This window comes from Myotis yumanensis, unplaced genomic scaffold (genome assembly GCF_028538775.1).
Source record: "Myotis yumanensis isolate MYYU_CA2020_CCGP unplaced genomic scaffold, mMyoYum1.0.hap1 SCAF_7, whole genome shotgun sequence".
Lineage (NCBI taxonomy): Eukaryota > Metazoa > Chordata > Mammalia > Chiroptera > Vespertilionidae > Myotis > Myotis yumanensis.
This window is the reverse complement of record NW_027223758.1, coordinates 57,528,683-57,556,193: the sequence shown is the minus strand read 5'-3', so window position 1 is coordinate 57,556,193 and position 27,511 is coordinate 57,528,683. Positions and strand designations below refer to the sequence as shown.

The window sequence follows — 27,511 nt, the reverse complement described above, 5'->3', positions numbered from 1 at the left end:
TCACGTTCCGTGCTCGCGCGTGCGCATCTCTTTCGCGGGGGCCGCTCGTCGCGGGACATCTGCGTGTGTGGCGTCCCGCCGTCTCGCCGGGCGCGCCGGCGTCTCCCGGGCCCTGTAAGCGTCCCCGACCCAGTCCGGTCCGACCCCCAGTGTAGCTCCGAAGGCCTGAGCGCTCTGAGTCGCTGAGTCGGGGGCAGAGCGCTCTGAGCCGCCCTGGAAACGCTTTGTCCGTACAGCAACATGGACGCGCCCGTTGACTCTTAGAGAAGATATCCTCTCCCCCGCTTTGGGCTGAAAGGGGCGTCTTTTATGACAACTATTTAGATACGTGCTTTTTTCACGATGCAGATCTGGGAAGCCGGCATGCACTTTTCTGATGAGGGAAGCAGTGAGGGAGGAGGGAGTGAGCCTGCTGAGTTTGGGCGCAGTCGGTTCCGAAGATCGCGCCGGTGTGGCCCACGCCTGGGTTCGGGCTCAGAATTTGCTCGCTAGGATTTTGCGACCTTTTTAGTCTGGTGGTGTCCTGTGAGAGGCTAGAAGGAATCCGGATGATTAGGGGGTGATTGGTGTGAAGCAGAGAAGTAGGAGAGACCGAGAGGTGCAGTGAGCGTAGGTTGCTCTGCTGTTGGTGGTGGTAAACCTGGTATTGGTCCTCCCTTCACAGTCACCCCCGCTTCCCTGAGTGGGGTTGGAAGAAGAGCTCAGAACCAAAGTCGGGGTACCTGGGCCTTGTAGCAGTCGTGCCATTAACTACAGTTGTAATTTGGGGCACGCCATCCCTTCTGTCTGAGTTTCAATCTTCCTGTCAACATTTCTAGCTCTCGTTAGAGATTACAGGACCTTCTCACCACCGCAGTGACTCTGAAGGGAGGACCAGTACCAGATTTACCGTCACCAAAAGCATTTGTTTGAGCAGTTGCTTTGTGTCAGGCGCAGCACAGCACTTCATGTCGATTATCGCATTACGTTCTCTAAACTGCCCTCCGAGATGTCATAAAAAAAAAGGTGAAATTGTGGCTCAGTGAGATCAGATAGCTTGTCCCATGGTCATAAAGCTAATGCATGGAGTTAAAAGTTTGAATCTAGATGTTACTAGTATTAACTGTGCTATTAGTCACATATATTAATTTGTCCCCCCTCTTCAGCGTTCCACTATACTAGATTTAGTAAGCGATATCCAGAACTGAAAAGCATCTTTTGAAAAAAGGAAGTTCTAGTTGCTGGAGGAGAACTGCTCAGAACCGATACAGATTTAGACTCTGTAACCTTGCAATTTTGCTGTGGTTTAGAGCTGTTAAAATTTCATTTTGCTTTACTTTTATCCTTTTGCACTCCATTGGTACCAGTGGTTAAGTAAGGCAATGATACCGGAGAATGGGCTGACTTATTATGTTAAATGTAGTTTGAAAAACAAGAGCTGATATGCTAACAGCTCCTCTAGGTTTATCTCACTAAAAAGGGTGGATTCACATAGGTAATACAGTATTCTTTGCTTTGACAGGACACTTTCACCTGTTAAGGATTCAGTGACTTTCTGACTTGGAAGTTGTAGACATTGTGGCTGGATCCAAGCCGGGCCCAGGAAGATAGAAAGATCAAATTGGGATTCTAGAAATAAGATCAGGTTTCAACTCTCTTTGTCCAAGTTGGCTGAAAATTTTGAATTATTAACCCTGATATTAAAAGTTTATATTAAAACACTAGACCTGCTACATATCATGAATGCTAACTTTTCTTTTGTGTACATGTCAAGTTTATTTACTTGTGTATTTATTTGTGTATGAAGTATATTTTTATTGAAATACAGGACATTTAAGAACTTGATCTGGAAAGTTGGGTTTTCTAATCTCATCCCCAGAGTGTTTTCTTTTTTTTCTTTTCTTTTTTTAAAGAAAGAGAATGTCAGTGGTGCACCAGCTGTCACCAGGATGGTTACTGGATCATCTTTCTTTCATTAACAAGATCAACTATCAAGTTCACCAGCATCATGAGTCTTGTTGCAGTAAAAATGAGCCCACTGCTTCTGTTCACCTTGATTCTGTGTCCTCCTTTGGATCCTCAACTAAATTTATTGCTTCCGACTCTACCACTAAGCCCAAGAATGATGGTGGAGGAAATTGTGAAATGTTCATACAAAAATATATTTTTAGATCTGAACTGTTTGATATCACTAAACCTCATATAACTTCAGCTATTCACAAGGAATGCCAACAAAATAATGAAAAGGAAGATCTAATGAATGGTGTTAAAAAAGAAATCTCCATTTCTACTCTTGGGAAGGTAGAAAGTTTTAAGAAATTTTTATATTTCGACAGAAAACAAGAGATTTATTATTCCAGTATCAAATATTTTGTGATTTACTAAGTTTAAAGAATAAAGCATAAGAATCAATCAAGCATAAGAAGGCTTTAGTGTATCCAGAGTAATTTTTAACAATTTGCTAATAACCCTTGCTATACAATCCCTGCCTTCATGGATCTTATAATTGTAAAGGGAAGAAAGATATTATTAAATAAACATATTGAGAATTAGAATAAGAAAATTAATAGAGGTAAATTATTACATTCTTATAAGTATCTGAAGTAGCAATTTTAATATTCATTGATTTTTTTTCTCGTACATATGTTTTTTCTCTTTCAACTAATTATTGATCATCTGCTATGTGTCAGGCACAGAAAATATTTCCGAGCTTTCAGTAATAAAGTATGTAGATAATTTATCATTACTGTTATTAATTCAGGCAAATAATAATGAACAGTTGTAAAGGACTTTACAGTTCACCAAGAATGGACATTGTCTTTTAATGTTTATGTATTTTAGTATTTAAATGTTTAGGTGTCTTATATTGGGTAAATTTCTCATTTTAATATGGAAAAATATAGATGAGCATATGTAATGAGATTATCTTGATAAAACTTACCTTATTTCTGATATGCTATGGCAAATTGTGCAATTAACTTAATCTAAATCCATTTATTTATTCAGCCAACAAACATTTCTTGTTAGTCTGCTAGGAGTTTGCCACCATGTAGGCACTGAGGTTTCAGCAATAAAAAGTACATAGGCCCTGCTCTGTATTGCACTGTCTTACGTGTTCTTTGCTCTGGAGTTGTTAGATATAGGATAGTATTAGTATATCTGATTTGTACCTAGCCCTCAGATCAATTACAAACAACTATTAAAAATACATTGGACAATTTTTTAGGTATATAGATGATAGTTCTCCAGAACTGAAGAAAGTCCAGAATAATTATACCATATATATCAACTGACAGATGACACTGCTGACTGTTTATAGAAGGTCTCAGTTGTTCCATGGATGTCACTGGTACCATTTAGTACTATTTTTTACTAATAGCTGATAAGGCTGAGGTGACCTTTTATCACCTATTAAATTTGTGGTAAAAGTAATAATAATAATTATGTGGGAAAACATTTTTATCCTTTCTCCATACCCTCTGCACTGATTTTGACCTAAATAGTAATTATTACCTCTTAAAGACTGAGTTGCTCTAATATGGAAAATGTGCTAAAGAAAAAAAATTCAAAATATTAATATTGTGATAGATGGCAGCATAATTTTCTCCCTGTAATTTACTCTTTAGAAGCGTAAAAGGTGTGTTGGTTTCAATCAAGGTGAATTGGATGCTATGGAATACCATGAAAAGGTAAAGTGTGAAATGTTCATTGATAACATTATAAGATTGATGTGAAGTAGTGTAAACAGATATAAATAAGGATGTTCTTAAAAATGCAATCATGTGATCAAGGTTAGAATTTAATAAAGGAGTGGTTTATTGCTACTTTTATAGTAATGAACAATTTAAACAAAGTTTTTACTAAAACTTCATATATTCCTATTTTATATATTTAATGTAAGTAAATTTATGCTATATTGGTTAAGTTTAGAAATTTTATAAGTTATAAAAGCCTACTGTCCATAGCTAAAACAACTTAAGAGAGTGGCAGAAGAAAGCATGAATAATATGAAGGATATATTTCTGGAACTTAGAAATGAAATCTAGGAGATAAAGAAATGGGAGAAAACCGAGGGAACACAAATATTTAAGCTTAATTGCCTAAGGAATACCTTCAATTGAGATGGGAAATCAGGGTTGGACATGTTGAATTAATGTGATGGTATGACATTGGATTTTTTCCCCTAAAAATGTTTTTTGTGGTAAAATATACATAATAAAATCTATCATTTTAACCTTTTATAGGTGTATAATTCAGCATTAAATGCATTCACACTATTGTGCCATCATCACCACTATCCATCGCCAGAACTTTTTCATCATTCCAAGTAGAATCCGTACCCATAAAATAATAACTTCCCATTCCCTGGTATCCTCTACTTTGAAACTGGTTGATCCTCTTGAGACTTCCTTTAAGCTTTTTTAGTTAGCACCAGAGCAGACTTAGAGCTTTTTGTTTGTTTGTTTCCATTACTGAGGCAATGTTTGTGAATTATGAGATTTTTCATTTGGCCAGTGGGAGCACTAACTGTTCCCAGCCCTGTATGAGCTCTGGGGATTGTTCCCTTTGATCATTCCTGGTTCTTTCCTTGACTTTGAGTTTCATCATATGTATATGCTGATTAATACTGAAGTGGAGACTTTGCCCTTTGCAGCTTTCAAGACCTCTCTGTGTGCAGCTCTTCCTCTGTGGCATCCTCCTCTGAATACTCTACCTGCTTGGCCTTTTCAGACTCCAAGCTCTGTCTCTTCAACTCAGAGAGACAGTTGGACTCTGAATGGTATTCTCTGTGCTGCTGCCTAGAAACTTTCTCAAGGCAGTTGGCTGGAGCAATCATTTGCTTCTCCTTTTTAGAGACCACTGCTCTGCTCTGTTTGACATCTATCCATCATCTGAAGGCCTTTTTAGAAAATAATTTTTAGAAGTTTATTTCAGATGAAATGTATTTGATCTTGTCCAGAAGCAGAACTGGGTTTTATTTTTATGTTATTGTAGTTGCATGTCTGCAAAACTATTTATATATTCATTCTACAGTTATTTTTCTTTAATTTTTTTAATAATTCAAGCTATATTTTATAAACTCAAAGTATGTTTATTCGAAAATTAAGTCACTAGGAAAATTTAAGATTAAATCTTGTGATTTGAACTTAATACTCTTTACAGATTAGAGATTATACTTTCTTTTAGAAACACTATCAAATTCATTTTATAACTTAAGGATGTATTTTCTTATATATATTGTTTTGTTATTTAATTTTCATTGAATTTATGAGGTTTGTATCATTCCCCCATTAGGAAACTACAGTTCAAAAGTATACGGATGCATTCTTATCTTTTCATTGTAGTATAAAATTATTTTCCTATAAGCATTCTGGTTTGATTGCAATCCATAAATGTTTACATATTCAAAGCACAGTAGGAATTTTATTTTTTAGAAAATTGTTTTAATGTCAGTGACCTTTTAATGTACTTAAAATTTTTTTCTTACAGATCAGGGGGCTGATTTTGGATGGATCTTCACAGATAATCCAAGAAGGTTTAAAAAGTGGCTTTCTTCATCCACTTTCTGAAAAACAGGACAAGTGTAATGAGCCCATTACTTTATCATTTGATACCTGCAATTTATCAGAATTATGTGGAATGGCAAAGCATTTGCCTTCTCTGAATGAAATGGAACTTCTGACATTACAGTTGATGGAAAACGATACGTCTGTTACAGAGCAGGTTTTATTTTCACGGATTGTTGAAAACAACTCTAGATTTACAAAAATGATTACTTTAATGGGACAGAAATACCTGGTGCCACCAAAAAGCAGTTTTCTTTTGTCTGACATTTCTTGTATGCACCCGCTTCTGAATTGTAAGTAATTATATTTATTATTAGAAAAAGATAGTTTTTCTGTGGCCTCAAAAGTCAGGAGCTAGTCTGAATATTAACTGAGGGCAAAAGTTTTATGAGGGTAAGGTAAACACTGAATTTTCTCAATGTAATTTTGCTTTTAAATTCAAGTTTAAAATGCTGAATTTTGCTTTTTAAAAATATTTTAAATTCTTCTTATGAACAAGGGGTCAAAAATACCTAGTCCCTACGAGAGCAAATACAATTACTGTTTTGTACTTAGGAATTCAGGATACAATTGGGTTTGACCAAATAATTTTATTTAACTTTTCTTCATAGCAAAGTAGAAACACTTCAGATATGAATATTAATTCTTAGCCTTTTAGGTTCTTCTATTTCAAGCTAATGTTCAAGTTTATTGTACCAAATTTCTTGAAACGTTTTCCTGTATAAAGTTGAAAACCTTAAATATTGAAGCCCAGACCAGAATTTGAATTTAGATTCTGAAGCTTAGCTAAATGTGAATTTGGGCACTTCACAAAACTGAGCTTGAGTTCCCTAATCTATAAAATGGATATGATAATACCTACTTCTCAGGGTAATGTTGAGGTTAAATGAATAATCTGCATCAGGAGTTTAGCTCTGTGATTTATATGTTTTTAATAAATTACAACTCAGTATTCTAAGGGATGAGTAGGTAAAAGGTAGGTATTGGTCAAGTTGAATTTAATCTGCTATTATTATTTGGACATTTTATATAAAAATTTAAAGTTAAAATGACATAGCTTATTAATGAAAAGGTTAATTTAATTGTGATCAAGCCATCTTACACATGAGTGGTTATTCATGCCACAGTATTATAAATTCCACAGGGTACATGATAGTTTAACAAATTAATGAGAAATTCATGCTATTCTTGAACATTTTTTCCATTCTTTTTGGTTTTTGTTACTCTAATAGTTTAAAAACTGTTACTTCCTTATTTTAAATTGCGTTCTTTTGATTACTTATGAGATTGTACATTTACAAAAATATAAACCACTTTTGTTTATAAAAGGAGGAGAAGTGACAGCTCTTCCTTACTGTGAAATTCCAATTAATAAATGTGGATGGAATGAATGATTGAACTGGAAAATGTACATTTGGCAAATACCACAGTAGTTGGATATAAAAGTAGTGGGTGAAAACATGAGACACACTATATTTGCACAGTCTTAAAATATGTGACACTTATTAATTACAAAGGAAAATCTAGAGAAACCTGTAGACTACACTTTAACTGAGTGATCAAAGGTAGTATCACCAATAATGAGACATTCTGACATCTGTATTTCCTGATAGGTGGTTTTGATAAGGACACAGCATTACTTCATTGGTACTCTTGCCCAAAAAACCTATATTTAATCATGAGGAAATACTCAAACTGACGGACATTCTACAAAAATAACTGGCCAGCAGTCTTCAAAAGTGTCAAGATCATAAAAGACAAAGAAAAACTGAGGAACTTCCCCAGATTGGAGGAGATTTAGTAGACATAACAATTAAATGCAAAGTGTGATCCTGTTTTGGATCCAGGACCAGAAAAAAATCGACACTAGTAGATAATTGAGGAAATTTTATTATGGCTGATATATCATTTAAAAGACTGAAAGTTTATTTCATAAAGAAACTTAAAAATAAAGCAAAAAACCTTGAAGTTTGAAAGGACTATATTAATATTGCTATGAAGACTAACAGGGTTTTAAAATCATTGGTGTCCAGCTAAGTGAGCTTTAGTTATTTTCAGACAGTCTCTATAAAAACAGTAATAGGTGAAATCATGTTAAAATCCTAGCAGTACTAAATTAATATTTTTTAGTTCATTTAGTCTATTTGAATGAATGCCACAAATCCTTTGTTGCATTGCATTATATTTGTGTATGTGGTGAATGCACTTTGGTTTTGAAGAACATGTTTAGGTTTTAGGGTGATCACATACACTCTAAAGTTTCTGAAATTGTGTCTTTGTTCTTAGGTAGGAAAACATATGATGTGATTGTGATAGATCCACCATGGCAGAACAAGTCAGTTAAAAGAAGTAACAGGTAAGTTTAGATATGTTTTCTGAAGGCTATCGTCCTTTGAACATTTTAGTTACATGTGCTAAAAACGTTAGTTTTTGATATAGGTTGTCTCAAACTGCTAAAACACTTTAGTATTAAAGTTTTAATTTCTTTAAGTAGATAATTCTCTTGAACTAGAGCTATATATAGGTGTAAGGATGTTAAAAGTAACATTTATTAATTACTGAGTTTACTGACTGAACCCGTTCAGGGATGTTTCTGCAAAGGGCAACATTTTTTGCCTTCTTTAATATCAAACACTAAAGTTTAGAAATAGATACCATAGTATGGATTTCCTTAATAATCTGACTTTTGCCCTAAGCTGCTGGAGGTAATCTGTCATAGCTGGTAGGACTGTGCTTGTGTAGTGTGTGTGTGTGTGTGTGTGTGTGTGTAATCTGTTTATTATAGCTTTTACAAATGTATTACCTAGATATTATCTGACCAAAGATATGAGACCTCTACACTGAAAATTATAAAATATTTTTGAGAATAACTAAAGGAAATATTTAAAAAAAATTTTCAGTTGTAGTTGACATACAATATTATAGTACTTTCAAGTGTAGAACATAATGATTATACATTGATATATCTTATGAAGTGATCACTCTGATAAGTTTGGTATCCATGTGGCATCATAGGTAGTTACTATAATATTATTGAATATATCCCCTAAGCAAAGAGAATCTTAATAAAAGAAGATGTCCCATATATAACTGGAAGATTGAATATGTAAATAGTATCTATTCTCCCTAAATTGTCTAGGTATTTTGCAATCTCAAACATCATCTCAGAAGATATTTTATTTCTGGTGAAAATTGAAAAGGTGATTCCATAATTTATATGGAAATGCAAAGGGCCAAAAATAGCCAGTGCAATAAAAAAATTCAATTTATGTATAGTTGGTATACAATCTTATATTGGTTATACTAGTTTCAGGTATACAATATAGTGATTTGACATTTTTTATCTGATAACCCCAATAATTTTAGTAATCTGTCACCATGCAAACTTACCACAATTTTATTGATGATATTCCCTTTCTCCTTTTTACGTATCCCTCCACTGCCTCCCTTCTGGTAACCATCTCTTTGGTCTCTGTTTCTGTTAAGTCTGTTTTTGTTTTGTCTTGTTTATTTTGTTTTTTAAGATTCCACATGTAAGAAAATCCTTATGGAATTTGTCTTTCTTTGCTTGACATTTCACTTAGCATAATACCCTCTAGATCCATTCATGTTGTTGCAAATGGCAAGATTTCATTCTTTTTTATTGCTGTGTAATACTCCATTTTGTGTGTGTGTGTGTGTGTGTGTGTGTGTGTGTTTATGTATGTATAGCACATCTTTATCCATTCATCCATTAATGGACACCTAGGTTGCTTCCATGTCTTGGCTATTATAAATAACTAGAGGCCCGGTGCACCATGGGTAGGGTCCCTAGGCCTGACCAGCGATCAGGGCCAGTCGGGTTCCCCACCTCCTCGCCTCCCTGCCTCCTTTCCTTGCTCTCTCAGTGCCCTGCAGCTGCTGTGCTGGTTGCCTGCCATGTTCCATGCTGCCCCCTTGTGGTCAGCGCACTCCATAGTGACTGATCGAATTCCCCATCTCCTGGTAGAGCTCCTGAGGGGACAATTTGCATATTAGCCTTTTATTGTATAGGATGCTGCAGTGAACATAGGGGTACATATATATCTGTTTGAATTAGTGTTCTCATTTGCTTTGGTTAAATACTGCAAAGAGGGATTGCTGGGTTGTATGGCATATCTATTTTTAGTTTTTAAAGGGAGCTATTTTTAGTTTTCTATAGGAGCTACACCAGTTTTCAGTCCCACCAACAGTGCACAAGGATTCCCTTTCTCTGTATCCTTGCCAACATTTGTTATTTGTTATTGACTTTTTGATACCCATTCTGACAAGTGTGAGGCAGTATCTCATTGTGGTTTTGATTTGCATGATAATTAGTAATGTTGAGCATCTTTTTGTATTCTTCTTTGGAGAAATGTCCTTTCATGACCTTTCCCCATTTTCTGTTGTATTGCTTATTTTTTTAATTATTGAGCTGTATGGGTTTCTTATATATTTTGGATATCAACTCAGATCAGAAATATCATTTATGAATATATTCTTTCAAGTAGGTTGTCTTTTTGTTTTGTTGAAGATTTCTTTCACTGTGCAGAAGCTTTTTAGTTTGTTGAAGTCCCACTTGTTTTTTTGCTTTTGTTTCCCTTGCTCGAGGGGATATATAAAAAAAGATATTACTCAGACTGACTTCCTATGTTTTCTTCTAGGACTTTTATGGTTTCAAGCCTTACATTTAAGTCTTTAACCATTTTGAGTTTATTTATTTTTTTTTTTTTTTATTTTCCTCTTAAAGTATTACAAAGGGTATTACATAAGTATCCTTTTTCCCCCCCCCCGCCCTTGACAAACCACTACCCTCCCTTACCCCCCAGTGTCTTATGTCCATTAGTTATGCTTATATGCATGCATACAAGTCCTTCGGTTGATCTCTTACTCCCCTCCCTCCTGCCCCCCAACTCTCTCTGGCCTTCCCACTGCAGTTTGACAATCAGTTTGAGGCAGCTCTGCCTCTGTATCTATTATTGTTCAAAAGTTTGTAATGGTCTTTATTATCCATGAATGAGTGAGATCATGTGGTATTTTTCCTTCATTGACTGGCTTGTTTCACTTAGCATAATGCTCTCCAGTTCCATCCATGATGTTGCAAATGGTAGGAGTTCCTTCTTTTTAACAGCAGCATAGTATTCCATCGTGTAGATGTACCACAGCTTTCTAATCCATTCATCTACTGATGGGCACTTAGGCTGTTTCCAGATCTTAGCTATGGTGAATTGTGCTGCTATGAACATCTGGGTGCATATATCCTTTCTGATAGGTGTTTCTGGTTTCTTGGGATATATTCCTAGTAGTGGGATCACAGGGTCAAATGGGAGTTCCATTTCCAATTTTTTGAGGAACCTCCATACTGCCTTCCATAGTGGCTGCACCAGTCTGCATTCCCACCAGCAGTGCACAAGTGTTCCTTTTTCTCCACATCCTCTCCAGCACTTGTCGTTTGTTGATTTGTTGATGATGGCCATTCTGACAGGTGTGAGATGGTACCTCATTGTTGTTTTGATTTGCATCTCTCGGATGATTAGTGACTTTGAGCATGTTTTCATATGTCTCTTGGCTTTCTGAATGTCCTCTTTTGAAAGGTGTCTATTTAGATCCTTTGCCCATTTTTTGATTGGATTGTTTATCTTCTTTTTGTTAAGTTGTATGAGTTCCCTATAAATTTTGGAGATTAAGCCCTTATCCGATATGACATTGGCAAATATGTTTTCCCACGAGGTGGGTTTTCTTGTTGTTTTGTTGATGGTTTCTTTTGCTGTGCAGAAGCTTTTTATTTTGATGTAGTCCCATTTGTTCAGTTTCTCTTTAGTTTCAACTGCCCTAGGAGCTGTATCAGTGAAGAAATTGTTTTGGCATATGTCTGAGATTTTGTTGCCTTTGTATTCTTCTAGAATTTTTATGGTTTCCTGTCGTACATTTAAGTCCTTTATCCATTTTGAGTTTATTCTTGTGTATGGTGTAAGTTGGTGGTCTAGTTTCATTTTCTTGCATATGTCTGTCCAATTTTCCCAACACCATTTATTGAAGAGACTATCTTGGCTCCATTGTATGTTCATGCCTCCTTTGTCAAAAATTAATTGAGCATATTGGTTCGGGCTAATTTCTGGACTCTCTATTCTATTCCACTGATCTATATGTCTGTTCTTGTGCCAGTACCAGGCAGTTTTGAGAACAGTGGCTTTGTAATACAGCTTGATATCTGGCATTGAGATCCCACCTACTTTGTTCTTTCTCAGGATCGTTGCAGCTATTCGGGGTCTTTTTTTATTCCAGATGAATTTTTGGAGAGTTCGTTCTAGATCTTTGAAGAAGGCCATTGGTATTTTAATGGGAAGTGCGTTGAATGTATAGATTGCTTTGGGTAGTATGGACATTTTAATGATGTTGATTCTACCAATCCAAGAACATGGTATGTTCTTCCATCTGTTTATGTCTTCCTCTATCTCTTTTTTCAACGTCCTGTAGTTTTCTGAGTAGAGGTCTTTAACCTCTTTAGTTAAGTTTATTCCTAGGTATCTTAATTTTTTTGGTGCGATGGTAAATGGGATTGTTTTTCTGATCTCCCTTTCTGAAAGTTCACTGTTGGTGTATAGAAATGCCTCAGATTTCTTGGGGTTAATTTTGTATCCTGCTACATTGCCAAATTCATGTATTAAGTCTAGTAGCTTTTTGATGGAGTCTCTAGGGTTTTGTATGTATAATATCATGTCATCTGCAAATAAGGACAGTTTTACTTCCTCTTTTCCAATTTGGATGCCTTTTATTCCTTCTTCTTGCCTAATTGCAATGGCTAATACTTCCAGTACTATGTTGAACAGGAGTGGTGAGAGTGGGCATCCCTGTCTTGTTCCTGTTCTTAGGGGAAATGGTGTTAGTTTTTGTCCATTGAGTATGATGTTGGCTGTGGGCCTGTCATATATGGCTTTTATTATGTTGAGGTATGATCCTTCTATTCCCACCTTTCTGAGAGTTTTTATCAAAAATGGGTGTTGGATTTTGTCGAATGCTTTTTCTGCATCAATTGATATGACCATGTGGTTTTTTTCTTTCAATTTGTTTATGTGATGTATCACATTTATTGATTTACGGATGTTGTACCATCCTTGCATCTCTGGGATGAATCCTACTTGGTCATGGTGTATGATCCTTCTGATGTACTGCTGGATCCGATTTGCTAAGATTTTGTTGAGGATTTTGGCATCTATGTTCATGAGGGATATTGGCCTGTAATTCTCTTTCATTGTGATGTCTTTACCTGGTTTTGGTATTAGGGTGATGCTGGCTTCATAGAATGAGCTTGGAAGCGTTCCTTCCTCTTGAATTTTTTGTAGTAGTCTGAGGAGGGTAGGTTTTAGTTCTTCCTTGAATGTTTGGTAGAACTCCCCTGTGAAGCCGTCTGGCCCTGGGCTTTTGTTTGCTGGAAGCTTTCTGATGACTGCTTCAATTTCTTCCATAGTTATTGGCCTATTGAGGTTTTTAGATTCTTCCTGATTGAGTTTTGGAATGTTGTATTTTTCTAGGAATTTGTCCATTTCCTCCAGGTTGTCCAGTTTGTTGGAGTAGAGTTGCTCGTAGTATTGTTTAACAATCATTTGTATTTCTGTGGGGTCTGTTGTTATTTCGCCTCTATCATTTCTGATTTGGTTTATTTGGGACCTCTCTCTTTGCTTCTTGGTGAGCCTGGCTAGGGGTTTGTCAATCTTGTTTATCCTTTCAAAGAACCAGCTCTTGGTTTCATTGATTTTCTGTATTGTTTTTTTGGTCTCTATTTCATTGATTTCTGCTCTAATCTTTATTATCTCCTTCCTTCTGCTCACTCTGGGGTTTTCTTGTTGCTCTCTTTCTAATTCTTTGAGTTGTAGAGTTAGATGATTGACTACCATTTTTTCTTGTTTTTTGAGATAGGCCTGTAGAGCTATAAACTTCCCTCTCAGGACTGCTTTCATTGTGTCCCAGAGGTTTTGGATTGTTGTGTTTTCATTGTCATTAGTGTCCAGGATGTTTTTAATTTCTTCTTTGATGTCATCGGTAACCCAATCAATATTTAATAACATGCTATTCAGCTTCCAAGTGTTTGAGTATTTTGGGTTGTTTTTATTGTAGTTTATTTCTAACATTATGCCATCGTGGTCTGCGAAGAAGCTTTTTATGATTTCAATCTTCTTGAATTTGTGGAGACTTTGCTTGTGACCCAATATGTGGTCTATTTTTGAATATGTCCCATGAGCACCTGAGAGGAATGTATATTCCGCAGCTGTGGGGTGAAGTGTTCTGAAGATGTCAATTAAGTCCATCTGATCTAGTGAGTCATTTAGGATTGCTGTTTCTTTGCTGAGTTTTTGTCTAGCGGATTTATCCAGTGATGTCAGTGGTGTATTAAAGTCCCCTACTATGATTGTATTGTTGTCGATCTCTCCCCTGATATCTTCCAGAAGTTTTCTTATGTATGTGGGTGCTCCTGCATTGGGTGCATATATGTTTACCAGGGTTATATCTTCTTGTTGTATTGATCCCTTTAGTATTATGAAGTGGCCTTCCTTATCTCTGGTTATGGCCTTCACTTTGAGATGTACTTTGTCAGATATAAGTATTGCTACCCCAGCTTTCTTTTCCTTTCCATTTGCGTGAAAGATATTTTTCCATCCCTTCACTTTCAGTCTGTGTGAGTCCCTTCTAATGAGGTGGGTCTCTTGTAGACAGCAGATGTATGGGTCATGTTTTTTTATCCATTCAGCCACTCGATGTCTTTTGGTTGGAGCATTTAGTCCATTTACATTTAAAGTTATTATTGAAAGGTATTTGTTTGTAGCCATTTCTTTTTGTGTGTGTGTGTGTGGCTGTTTTCTTTCTGAGCTTGATATTTCTTCTTTTTACACCAGTCCCTTTAGCATTTCTTGCATGGCTGGCTTGGTGGTGATAAACTCCCTTAGCCCTTTTTTGTCTGTGAAGCTTCTTATTTCCCCTTCAATTTTGAATGATAGCCTTGCTGGATAGAGTATTCTTGGATTCAGTCCTTTGCTTTGCATCACTTTGTAGATTTCCGTCCATTCTTTTCTGGCCTGATGTGTTTCTGTTGAGAAATCATTTGATAATCTAATGGGAGATCCCTTGTATGTTACTTTCCGTCTCTCTCTTGCAGCCTGTAAGATTCTCTCTTTATCCTGAACATTTGCCATGGTAATTATGATGTGTCTTGGTGTGGGTCTTTTCGGGTTCACCTTGTTTGGGACTCTCTGGGCTTGTGTGACTTTTTTCTTCCCCACCTCAGGGAAGTTTTCTGATATTATTTCTTCGAATAGGTTTTCTAATCCATGTTCATCTTTCTGTTGTTCTGGCACCCCTATTATTCGTATGTTGTTTCGTTTCATGTTGTCCCAAAGCTCCCTTAGGCTCTCCTCCTGTCTTTTAATTTTTTTCTCCATTTGCCGTACAGTTTGAGTGTGTTTTGCTTCCTTGTCTTCTAATTCACTAATTCGGTCCTCCGCTTCTCCCAGTCTACTGTTGATACTTTCAATGGAGTTTTTTATTGAAGCTATGTCACTCTTCATTTCTTCTTGGGACTTACTTAAGTTGTTGATTTTTTCATCTGTTTCTTCTAGCTTCTTGCATAAGTAGTTGAGTTTTTCATCTGTTTCTTCTTGCTTCTTGAACATGTGGTGCATGTACTCTAGGAACCTTATTCTGAATTCTTTTTCCGTCATGTTGCATATCTCTGTCTCACTTAGCTGCTTTTCTGGCGAGTCCTCCTTTTCTTTCCTTTGGGGGTTTCTTTGCCTACCCATGTTTGATCTCGCTGACATATGTAGATGTTGAGGTGTTCAGTGGCTGCTCCCTGGGTGGCAGGGGCTCCTTGGGTTGTGGTTGCTGCTCAGACGGTTGCGGTAGCAGCTGCTTTCCAGTTGGCAGCAGCTCCTCTGGTGGGTGTTGTTCACAGCTGTGTTGGCTCTTCTGGCTGGTGGGGGGAGGCTTCACGTACAGTTGCTGTTCCACAGACAGAGGGTGTGGTGATCAGGAGGTTGTGGTGATCAGGAGGCTGCGGTGATCAGGGGGCTGCTGTTGCTTGGATCTGCGGTCTGGGAAACGCTCCTCTTACCAGCACTGCATGGTCTGGGAAACGCTCCTCTCTTATGGGCACTGCACGGTCTGATCAGTTCCTCAGGATGCCCCCTTTAGTCTCAGTTCTCCGCAATCACAAAATCCAAATCTCAAATCTCCTGGCGCCAGCAAACCCGCGGAACTCCTTACCCTGGTCAGGGTCTGTGTCTGTCCCAAGAGACGCGGCTGTCTGCCATGCGGTCTCCCTCCGACCCTCTGGGCTCAGGTCTGGCAAACTTTCCTGCCCAGATCCCTGGTTTTTAACCTTTCCAGGGGAGGTCTGCCCTTCCAGGCTGCAAGCCGTCTCACCAGCTGAGTAAATTTGCCAATTCGGGGTGGGTGTTATTAGTTTCAGCTGCTTACTCCGTTTGCTCCGGGACAAGACCTGGGACGCGTCTGCCTATATCGCCGCCATCTTGCTTCCTCCTTGAGTTTATTTTTTTAGCCAATAACTTTTTCAATTACATTTTGCATTCATCATTATTTTATATCAGTTTCAGGTGTACAACAAACAGTTACCCTGCGTTAGAGTTGGATTCCATCATTTATTGTATTTGGCCATTTTGATGTTATTTACTCTTTCTAGAGCTGATTTAACAGTAGAAACCTCATTGTAGTCAATTGAGGAATATAGGAGAGATAGCAGAAAGACTAATTGCATATCAGCCCTTAATTTAGCTGTAGGCAGAAGGAGACCAAATTGAGGAAAATTCTCTGTTCTATAAGAAACATTAGAGGTTAGCAGGGCTGGATAGCATACCTCTCAAAGAGAAGGGGATTTTATGCAAGGATGGATGAATTATATCCTGGAAGCAGCAGAACTCTCCTAGGAGAGTTCTGACCTCGCTTCTCCCAGTTGTATGTATTGAGTGTTGGAGAAAGGGCAACATATATTTGATTCAGTATTGTAGAGCACGTAGTGCAAGGGAAACTAGACTTCATACTATTAATGGCCACGAGATACAAGACTAGGATTTTTAATTTTTTAAATTTTTTTGTAATGAAAGCATGAGGGTTTTAGAGAGGCCAGTGGAATTGATTGGGAAGGAAGAAAGAAGGAGGATGATAGACTGAGGGATGAAAATACGGTAGAATGTTGAGATAGTAGTGTCAAGACTCACTGTGACAGGGTCCCTGTGTGATGTACAGATTATGACAACCAAACAATAATGGTAAAAAGCATGTTGTAAATATTAGTGAAATTACTGAAATGTAATGCATTTAGAAGTGATAAAGAAATATAGCCTGACAAGTTTAAACAAGTAAAAACAAAAAATGAAGTTATTTCTGAGTTGCCTGTAATAGTGTGTCCACTGGATGTCACTGTGGGTTCATATTTAGTAATACAAATACATACCTATGGGAGCTTTGTATTTATGGAGTGTTATACAGGTTTTTTCCCTGCTTATTGTTATTTTTGCAGCAAATTTTGCTAATATTTTTCTATTTATTTTTAGGTATAGTTATTTGTCACCACTGCAAATAAAACAAATACCTATCCCTAAACTGGCTGCTCCAAACTGTCTTGTTATTACTTGGGTGACTAATAGACAGAAGCACTTACGTTTTGTAAAAGAAGAACTTTATCCTTCGTGGTCTGTGGAGATAATTACTGAATGGCACTGGTTAAAGGTAAGTTCAGAAGTTAATTTGTTCATATAGCATGACATCTAAGTCAAATTAATATAGCATCTACTTTTTAATACTTAACACGTTGCTGCTCTACTCCTTCAACATAGTCTAATTAAAACTTCTGCTTTGCTGCTAAATACTTTTATCTTTTCATTTATTTAAAATATATTTTATTGATTTATTTACAGAGAGGAAGGGAGAGAGAGAGAGAGTTAGAAACATCGATGATAGAGAAACATCGATCAGCTGCCTCCTGCACATCTCCTACTGGGGATGTGCCCGCAACCCAGGTACATGCCCTTGACCGGAATCGAACCTGGGACCTTTCAGTCTGCAGGCCGACGCTCTATCCACTGAGCCAAACCGGTTTCGGCTATCTTTTCATTTTTAAGGCTTTATTTGTTCCCTCTTGTTTTGTAACAGAGTTCTAAACTACTGGCCTTAGTAAGCCACTCAGAAAAATACCGGGATGACTTTTTAAAAAGCTCTGATGTCTGTAGTTTAAAAAACAACAAACAAAAATTTTGAGGAATCTGTTCATCAGTAAACATAGAAATAGCCTTACCTTTCATCTTCTTCCTCTTTATAACTCCACAATTTCAGTCACCATTTTTGACTCCTTTCCTTTCTTTCTTTTGTTGCTGGGGATGGGAAGGAGAATAGCAAAGTAAACCAGTGTGGAAGAGATGGGAAGGTGCTAGAAATAAGAACTTTTCATACTTTAAATCTTAACTTAGGCCCTTCAGTGCCTTATGTGCTGCTGTGCATATTTTTTAAAAGAATGATTGCAACACTCATATTGGTTGAATGATCTTAATATCTTGCTTGCTATAAGAATACCAAAATATACAGAAAAATTAAGGCATTAATTCAGAGTTTACAGGACATCCTTTTAAAAATACATTGTTCACTTAGATGAATTCCACAAAAGCCCTCCTAAATTTTAGAAAGATAAGCCAAATTATTATCACTTAAATGTTTAATATTTAGATAGGTACATTCATGTTAGACACGGGAGAGTTCTATTTTTATATGCTTTGTTTGTACTTTGTAGTCTACTGAAATGTTGTAAAAGCTGTGTACATTATTTATTTGCATCTGTTTTATGGGGCTTTCCAAACAAGCATTCACAGTTGTATTTTTGCTTTCATGATGTATTTTGGGCTTAGCTTTGGTTGATTTGGTATAGGATCATGACAGGAATATAAAACCTTATTTCATCCTGCCCATTATGACATTTCTTTTAATAGTCAGAATGGTGCCAAAGTCAGGAAAAGGTTACCCTCTGAACTCATAACCAGTAAAATGTTAATACATAAAAACTAAGACTATTTGTAGTAGTAATCAGTTCTGAGAGATTATATGGTAAGACCAGAGTTTAAAACAAAAATACAGTCCTTTATATTAAAAGCCTAATATGCTAAGTGTCCAATCGTCTGTTCAGCCAATCAAAGTATAATATGCTAATGACATGCTAAGCCACTTGCTATGATGTGCAGTGACCACCAGGGGGCAGATGCTCCGAGACCAGTAGGTTAGCTTGCTGCTGGGGTCCTGCCAATTGGGACTGAGAGAGATGGGCTGGACACGCCCTGGAGCCCCCACTCAGTCCCTTTCTGGCTGGCCAACCTCCTGCATCCCTCCCCTGGCTCCAATTGTGTACCAGTGGGGTCCGATGGGGTCCCTTGGCCTGGCCTGTGCCCTCTTGCATTCCAGGAACCCTTGGGGGATGTTGGAGAGCTGGTTTCGGCCCCATCCCACAGGCCAGGCTGAGGGACCCAACTGGTGCACGAATTCATGCATCAGGCCTCTAGTGCAGTATATGAAACCCTATTGTTATAACAGAAGGAGTAATATGCATTGAGTATAAAGAATATCCAAAGAATGAGAATTTCCAGCGCTTTTACTGCACTGTATGGTCGAGGTGCTATCTCTCATGGGCCCTATTGGTGATAAAAAGGTTTTCCTGATTTTGTTTTTAGATACTTTGATATGGGGTAAAGGATTCTATATAAAAGATATGAATATTCTGATAATGAAAATTTATATCTTCACCTTTAATTAATGAATTAATAGAGTTATTATGAATTACATTTTGAAGCTTAAGTGAGTCTTTGAGAGTCTGATCACTTCAGGATGAAATGATAAAATTAATTTCTGGATTTATAATGCCCAAGGATTGTACTATTGTCTATCTCATCAATCCCTGAGCTTCTGTCATTATTAATTTTAGCTCTGACAGCATTAATGACTCTGTTTCCTATAAATGAAGGAAAGTATTATAATCTACTTAGTCACATTGCCAGTAATCATTAAATATTTGAATGAATGAATAAATGAGTTAATGATGGCATGGTTTCCAGGAATAAATGTTAATGAAAATTGGAGATTTTTGTGTACAAGATGATAAAGTGATTTTTAAAATATATTTAGTCCCTTACAGCTGCTTTGTCCAATATGGTAGTTTGTTGTTAGTCCAAACAGATGTGGTGTTAGGTATAAAATACTGTATTTTGGAGGTATAGTATGAAAACCAATATAACATATCTCAATACATGTTTTGAATTTATTACATATTGAAATAATATTTTTGATATATTAGATTAAATTAAATATATAATTATAATCAATTTCACTACTTTCTTTTGACTTTTTTAAATGTTGTGTCTAGAAATTTTTTTTTTTAATATATATTTTTATTGATTTCAGAGAGGAAGAGAGAGAGAGAGAGAGAAAGAGAGAGAGAGAAATCAATGATGAGAGAGAATCATTGATTGGCTGCCTTCTGCACACTCCCCACTGGGGATCGAGCCCGCAACCCAGGCATGTGCCCTTGACTGGAATCGAACCCGGGACCCTTCAGTCCACAGGCCGACACTCTATCCACTGAGCCAAACCAGCCAGGGAGCGTCTAGAAAATTTAAAATACATATTTGTGGCTCACATTATATTTATTTTTATTAGACAACACTAGCTTGGAGGTATAATAAGTTCTTTTTCTTTGGTGGAAAATGTAGGAAAAAACCCCACAAACAAACCTTTCCAGGATATTTAAAGATATATGATTTTTTTTTACTCGTTCCTATCAGATCACCAATTCAGGAGAGTTTGTGTTCCCATTAGATTCTCCACACAAAAAACCTTATGAAGGTCTTATACTGGGGAGAGTTCAAGAAAAAACTACTTTACCATTAAGGTAGGAGTGGTGATTTTTCAAAATTATATAAATGTATTAATCTTTAGGTTTTTAAAAATTATTAACCAACTGATAATTGATATTCATTAATTTTTACATTTTCAAAAATCTGCAAATGTCCCATACCAGAAAAGTATGAATGGTATGGTACATGAAATTTTATAATATTTTTTGTCTTATGTAGTATGTAGTATGTAATTGTCATAATTGTTGAAAAGGAAATTATTAGTACTTAATAATTAAATTGTTGATTTCCATTATTGTTTCTATTAAATTAATTTTAAATTCAGATATTATTTGAAAGGTGAAAAAAATTAAGGCAACTGTAGCTCATATATAAAAAATGTCCTGTAAAATATAATTTACTTTGTTCTCTTTTAACTAGGAATATGCTCCCCATTCCAGATCACAAATTAATTGTCAGTGTACCTTGTACCCTTCACTCACATAAGCCACCTCTTGCTGGTATGTTTTTCAAATAAAATTGTTCTGACTTCTGACAAAATAGAAAAAAGGATTGAATTTAGTATTTGAGTTAAATCAGATATGTTATTTTAATTAATCTAAAATTTTATAGCAGAATATATAGAGTGTTTTTTGTTGTTGTTTTTGTTTGTTTGTTTTGCTGCCCTTGCTTGTTCTAAAACCAGGAGCTCAGAATAGCAGTCAGAGGTGGTTACAATTCCCTTGATATTTGGTAGAAACTCTCAGGGCTTTATGTTGAGGTAGTGTTGCTTTTCTGAACCATTGTAAAGGTAATTGCTGCAGCCTGCAACTCTCACTAGACTTAATGCTTTAGTATAATGTTCATCATTCAATTAAACTAAGCAGCAAGGAATAGTGAAAAGTTTTGGCTTTGGAGATTGACTGCCATGAGTTTGAATACTGGTGCAATTTGAATGAGTTACTCTAATCATTTTCCACCTCAAAGTCCTAATTTAAAGAGGGAATAATGATATTTAATCTTTCAGATATGTGAGGATTGGTTATAATATATTTGAAATTCTGTAGCATGCACTAGAAGCTCCGTGAATGCTATATTTTTCAAGTGAAAGTTCAAACAATAGGATGTAAATTCTTGAGAGAGACTGAATTTGATATTCAAAGTTTGCTATTCAAATAATTTCTTCAGGAATATATATTTTATTAATTTGATGATCCCTGCTTTTAAAACCCCCAACTTTTCAAACTGTTACTCAGGAAAACTACAGGCTGCCATCCTGTCATATTATTTTGTAGAAAATGGTATAGTTTATGAGTTAGGATATATAGGAAAGTGAATACACATTCCCCAAAGAATTTTTATTGATAACACTTAGACTTTCTGTATCTTAAATTGCTTATATAGAAGAAACAGTGTAGTGTTACTTCATTTGAGAAATATTCAGATGTCTACCTCATGATTAATTTTTTTTACTTAGAAGAAGGATTCTCTGTGAATAATTGCCTTTAAACTTTGGACTGCCATAGATTCTTTAATGCGTTAAATATGTGACTTAAATGAAAAGTGATATTGTACTGCTCTTTGAGAAAAAAAAATTGTTTGACACCAGTTATATTTGATGGAGGAATTCTAATTTATAGTCTTATCACTTAAATTCTAGTCAGTCAGTGAGTGCCAAAGCTCAATTTAGTGTTTGCTTTAGGGCTTATTATTTTACTTTTAAAAATCCAAAAGCTAAGATCCAAAATCTTTAATTCTTAAATAATAATTAAACTATTTATCAATTACTTTTAAATAAAATTATGTTTAAAGAGATAATGTTGTAAAATAGTGAAAACAATTAGTTTTTTGTTACTACTAATAAAAATTAGTGTTACAGCCTATATCTATGAAATGCAGTTCTGCCATATTCCCAGTAGAGAGCAGCACAAGTACACTTTGAGAACCATTTAAAACAAAAGTTAGATTGGAGGTAATGGGGTGGGGGACGAATCACATTATTCCATATATGTAATCCTTATGCTTTGGGTAAGTAGTGGTAGACAAGAAATATTTGTAATCCTTTATTTTTGAGTGCATGTTATTATATAGCATGTGCATGTATTTTAGGTGTAGAGCTACACAAATTAAAGCTACCAGAAAGCAGCTTTCAAATTTCTGCAGTATATTTTATTCTGAGATCATAACTCTAGGATTTAGAATGATACATGTTATATATATAATGTTTAGAACTTTTACATGTAAATGTTCTTAAACTGCAAATTCATAAAATGAAAAGTTCTCTTTTGCTTCTAGAAACACCAAGATTTTTTAAAAAATTATCATTTGTTATTTCTGCCTCAAAATATAAAAAGCGGCAAAATTAGCAGCGTATTCATTTCAAATCATACATTTACCCGATTTTTAAGTTTTGAAGTTTCCTCCTTAGATTGAAAGATAAGCCATCAATAACTATGATGGCTTATAACCCAACATTATAAATGTATATTCTTAAGTTTAAAGATTTAATAGGAAGATTAGGAAATAAAAGTATTTTAGTCAAACTTTATTTTTTATACTTTACCTTAGATGAATTTCCACTCCTTTTTACTGCTTTACTCAGTAACAGTCTCTATCTGAAGAGTAAAACATAGTTTTATGAGAATCTATATAGCGTTTGAGCATCTTCTTCCCAACCCTGCTCCTTGCTCTCAGAACAAAAGGAGAATGACTGGCTATGCATGGATTACTTCCTCATTATTGGTTAGACGTATATTTACTAATGCCAGATATTATGTAATTATCTAAGTATGTACATGTTGTGCTCATATTTAAATATATATGCACTTACTTTAAAAAATATATATACTTTTATTGATTTCAGAGAGAAAAGAAGAGGGAGAGAGCGAGAGAAACATCAGTCATGAGAGAGAACCATTGATTGGTTGCCTCCTGTACACCCCACACTGGGGATTGAGCCTGCAACCCGGGCTTGTGCCCTGATGGGAATCAAACCATGACCTTCTGGTTCATAGCCCTGATTTATCGGTTTTTGTTTGTAGATGAGAAATGAGGATTTTAACACCCACACAGATGACTTCAGTTTTCCAACAACTTAGCCATACGGGCTGGGCTGCACTTACTTTTTAATTGAGATATAAGTGACATATCATACTAGATTCAGTTGTACAACATGATTCAATATATGTATATACAGATGGCCCCCAATTTCTGATGGTTCTACTTAACGATTTTTTGACTTTACAATGGTGCCAAAACGATATACATTCAGTAGAAATCATACTTTGAATTTTGATTTTTTTTCCTGGGCTAGTGATAGGCAGTACCATACTTTCTCATAATGCTGGGCAGCAGCAGTGAACCACTGCTCCCAGGTAGCCACCTAGTCCCAAGGCTAACCAAATCACTTAAAACCTACAGTGCATTTATTGTGTTAGATGATTTTACCCAACTATAGACTAATGTAAGTGTTCTGAGCATGTTTAAGGTAGGCTAGGCTCAGTTGCGATGTTCAGTGGGTTAATTGTATTAAATGCATTTTTGACCTATGATGTTTTCAACTTGTGCTGGGTTATCAGGACATAACCATCGTAAGTTGAGCATCTGTATTGCGAAATGATCACCAACAATAAGTCTAGTTAATATCCATCATCACACATAGTTATACATTTTTTTCTTGTGATGAAACTTTTAAGATCTTGCATTTACTTTTAAATTGATATTTAAAATTAATAAGAATAATTTTTTTTATTAATTTGCCTTTATGTCATTTGTCCTCTTTTGAACTTAAACAAATATTTAGCATCATAAGACTTACTCCTTGATTTTCAATTTTTTTGTCAATTAGAAAGAAAAAAAAAATCATGCAGTAATATGTTGCATTGAGAAAGGACATAGTAAATGGGTTTAGGTTGTATGTATTTTTCCACTCTAAGTACCTGGTCATCTTTTTCTATTAGATTGTGAACTCTTAGAAAACATGGATATCTGTAATCATAACACTGATTAAGTAGACACTTAGAATAGTAAATATTTTTGACTGGCTGACTCCAGTTTAGATTCTAGATTAAAGTTCCAAAATAGAGTTGCTAACATCTTTGTACTGAAAAACTGAACAAATAAGCAAAAACAAAGAGAACCTTGGTTTACTATTATCTTAGACCACCTTAAAAGTGAACTGAGGTTGGTAATGTATTGAATTCATGGGGTAAAAGTAGAAAAGTGCTACAGAATTATTGTCCTAAGACTTTGGGGAAATCTTTCTCTTTCAAGTTCAGTAACATTTAATTCTGTACTTATAAAAGTACTAGAAGTCTTTATGTTACCATCTCCTAGATGCTAGCAAAGCCCAAATTTAAATTCAGTTGAGTTATAGACAGGCTTTTAATTCTTTGATTTTTTTTTTTTAAACAGGGCCAATACTTTCAGACAAATAAGTATCTTGCTGTGAGAGCAATTGAAGAACATTATAAAAACATAAAAATTTTCATGTATTGGCCTTTAAACCTTACCTACATTAATTATTCCTAAGGAACTCTCCTTATTACTAAAGGGAATTTGATAGATTTCTTCCAAGCTCAATCTTGTATAGCAATTAAGATTTTATTTTACCTGTCTAGTGATTTTTCTTCCCTGACTTGTGATTTTCATACCCAGTTTCTGTAATTAGTGAATAGCTAACTTAGCAATGTGATTAAGGTTAAATTGACTTAAGTATTTGTCTAAGTGAGCATGGTAAAAGCTTCTATGGTATTCTTTTCTTTCTGTTAGTGTTGATCACAGCTACTTATCCAGTATATATGAGATACTTTTTTTCCAACAAAATATCATTTTCAATAATAATAATAATATAATGAATAAGGAATACTTAACTGTGGAAATAATATGGTGAAAATTTTAGGTAACTAAGGATGTATAATTTGAAAGTGAAAGAATATTCTTAGTACTACCAAGTTATAGCTAAAGGGATATAGTTATTTCTTAATTATGTGTTCTGAATATTTCTGGGTCCAAATGTTCATTCATTTTACTTTCACTAAAGTATATGTTTTCAGAGACTTACATTTTATCTTAGTTTTTAAGGTGAGTTGATTGTATTGTTACTGTAGACTTCTTTTTTACGCATGGATTGCATTTATTAAAAAATAAATTAAGTTTGTACTCAGAAGACATGTCAGCATTATTGGAAAACTGAAGTCATCTGTGTGGGTGTTAAAATCCTCATTTCTCATCCACAAACGAAAACCGATAAATCAGGGCTACTGGAAGTTCTCAGTGTTTTTTTCAATCTCAAGGGTACTTATTTCAAATGACTTTCTACCTATAAATAGTAAAGCCTGTGAAAAAATCCTTGAAATTAATTTGTTCTCTCTTTTTTTTTAAAGGAAATATTTTTGCTCTTCTACTCTTAACTGCTAAAAGGATATTGATTCCTTTCTTAATAATTTTTGTGTTTTTTTCTCTTTTTCGAACAGAGGTTTTAAAAGACTATATCAAGCCAGATGGGGACTGTTTGGAATTGTTTGCTCGAAATTTACAGCCCGGTTGGACTAGTTGGGGCAATGAAGTCCTCAAATTTCAACATGTGGATTATTTTATTCCTCTAGAGTCTAGAAGCTGACTCTGATCTTAAAGTTGTGATTTTCATCAGTTTTTCCTCATCTCTCTCCCTTTATTCTGATTTTTTAAAAAATTATCAACCAGTATGCTTAGAAATGTAAACAGGACATGGTTGTTCAGCAAATGGCCAGAGGTGATTAGCCTTCATGTGATTTTGAGATGAATTTTACTTCAGTTGCACTAGCATTGTATATTATTCTAGGCTCATTACAAATAAAGATGTTAAGTGTTTAGAAAGATGGCAAAACTTTGTTATGGAAAAAGTCATGAAGTCTGCACTATGGACCAGAGGTCATAATTCTGCCTATGGATGTGTTTTATTTGGCCCACACATTGATATAAAAAATGTGAACCATCATTCTAAAAAAAATCAGGACATTTCCCATACAAGTCGAGATTTCTGCTTCTTTTCAAACTCCAGATGCTCTGGCTACACTGTGGTATGTTTTCTTTCCGATGTCAGTCTGTAGGACTCAGTGGTGGCAGCTCTTTTGGGAGGGGTCATGTACTCTCCAGTGTATAGCAGTGTACCTCTTGCTCCATGACACTCACTCATATTATCAATCTGGCCCCTGTATAATCTAAACATACAGCCTCTGTTATACTGTAACATTCTGGGAAAAGCATTCAGAGACCTGCCAAGTTTATACTGAGTTTAGGGAACATTTTTGGAGGATTTTAAATTGTGTTCAAGGCTACTTTTCAAGTATGTGTTAGTTTGCTTATTTTTCTGGCAAAAATTTTAAAAAAATTTCTTATAAAAAGGTCAGAGGTGGATCCAAGATGGTGGCAGAATAGATGGAAGCTACACTCACTTCTCCCAGGACCAAACTAGAATTACCATTAAAATACAGAACAATCAACCTGAATAACCAACTGAAGACTAGCTGAACAGAAGCCTCATAACCAAAATTTTACAGAAGAAGCCACATTGAGACTGATAGGAAGGGTGGAGATACAAAAAGGGATGGCCTCAGTCCCACAGGTGGCTGAGATTCTAGAGGGATCTGTCAGCTGAAAAGGTTCCCCCACAGGAGCATGGAGTCTCAATCCCATGCCAGGCTCCCCCACCAGAGCACTAGAGCCAGGAAGAGGTGCCCGTATAACATCTGGATGTGAAAATCAGCGGGAATTCTGCCCGCCAAGGAGAGACAGTCGTCTGCTAGAGACACGGGAGCACTCTTAACTATGCTGATTTATTATATATAATCTTTTAAAAAATTTTGAGGTATAATTTTTAAATAAAAATTTCCAATTTTCTGTGTAGAAGTTCAGAGAGTTTTGGAAACATATAATCTTCTACCACTAGTAATTATGATATATGACATTTCCTTCTCTTTCAAAGTTCATGTGACTCTTTGCTGTCCACCCCCTCCTTCTAGCTATGGCCCTTGACAAATAATGATTTGTTGTCTGTCATTATTTTTGCTTTTTTAGAATTTCATATAAATGGAATTATAGACAACATAA

At 35.7% G+C, this 27,511-nt stretch overlaps 1 protein-coding gene across 4 annotated transcripts; it reads left to right on the top strand.

The window, feature by feature from the left end:
- The first annotated feature begins 47 nt into the window (after positions 1-47).
- METTL4 (methyltransferase 4, N6-adenosine) lies at positions 48-27,511 on the top strand. Of its 4 annotated transcripts, XM_070420556.1 has the most exons (10): positions 61-114; positions 1,502-1,624; positions 1,893-2,280; positions 3,606-3,668; positions 5,470-5,839; positions 7,833-7,902; positions 17,108-17,282; positions 20,372-20,478; positions 20,864-20,943; positions 25,897-27,511. In XM_070420556.1, the coding sequence occupies exons 3-10, from the start codon at positions 1,900-1,902 to the stop codon at positions 26,040-26,042; spliced, it is 1,392 nt and encodes a 463-aa protein (XP_070276657.1). In that variant the 5' UTR covers positions 61-114; positions 1,502-1,624; positions 1,893-1,899; the 3' UTR covers positions 26,043-27,511. The 4 variants fall into 4 exon arrangements, with proteins under 4 accessions (XP_070276656.1, XP_070276657.1, XP_070276655.1 ...); XM_070420555.1 differs by lacking the exon at positions 1,502-1,624 and having other exon boundaries at positions 48-114; XM_070420554.1 differs by lacking the exons at positions 61-114; positions 1,502-1,624 and adding an exon at positions 264-1,005.

What these genes read in the sequence shown, in the direction of transcription:
- METTL4 (XM_070420555.1), top strand. Translation starts at nt 1,900, where the DNA reads ATGTCAGTGGTGCACCAGCTGTCACCAGGATGGTTACTGGATCATCTT. An exon ending in CCATTTCTACTCTTGGGAAG is followed by an intron (nt 2,281 to 3,605) that starts GTAGAAAGTTTT and finishes TTTACTCTTTAG; the next exon opens with AAGCGTAAAAGGTGTGTTGG. An exon ending in AAAACTACTTTACCATTAAG is followed by an intron (nt 20,479 to 20,863) that starts GTAGGAGTGGTG and finishes TCTTTTAACTAG; the next exon opens with GAATATGCTCCCCATTCCAG.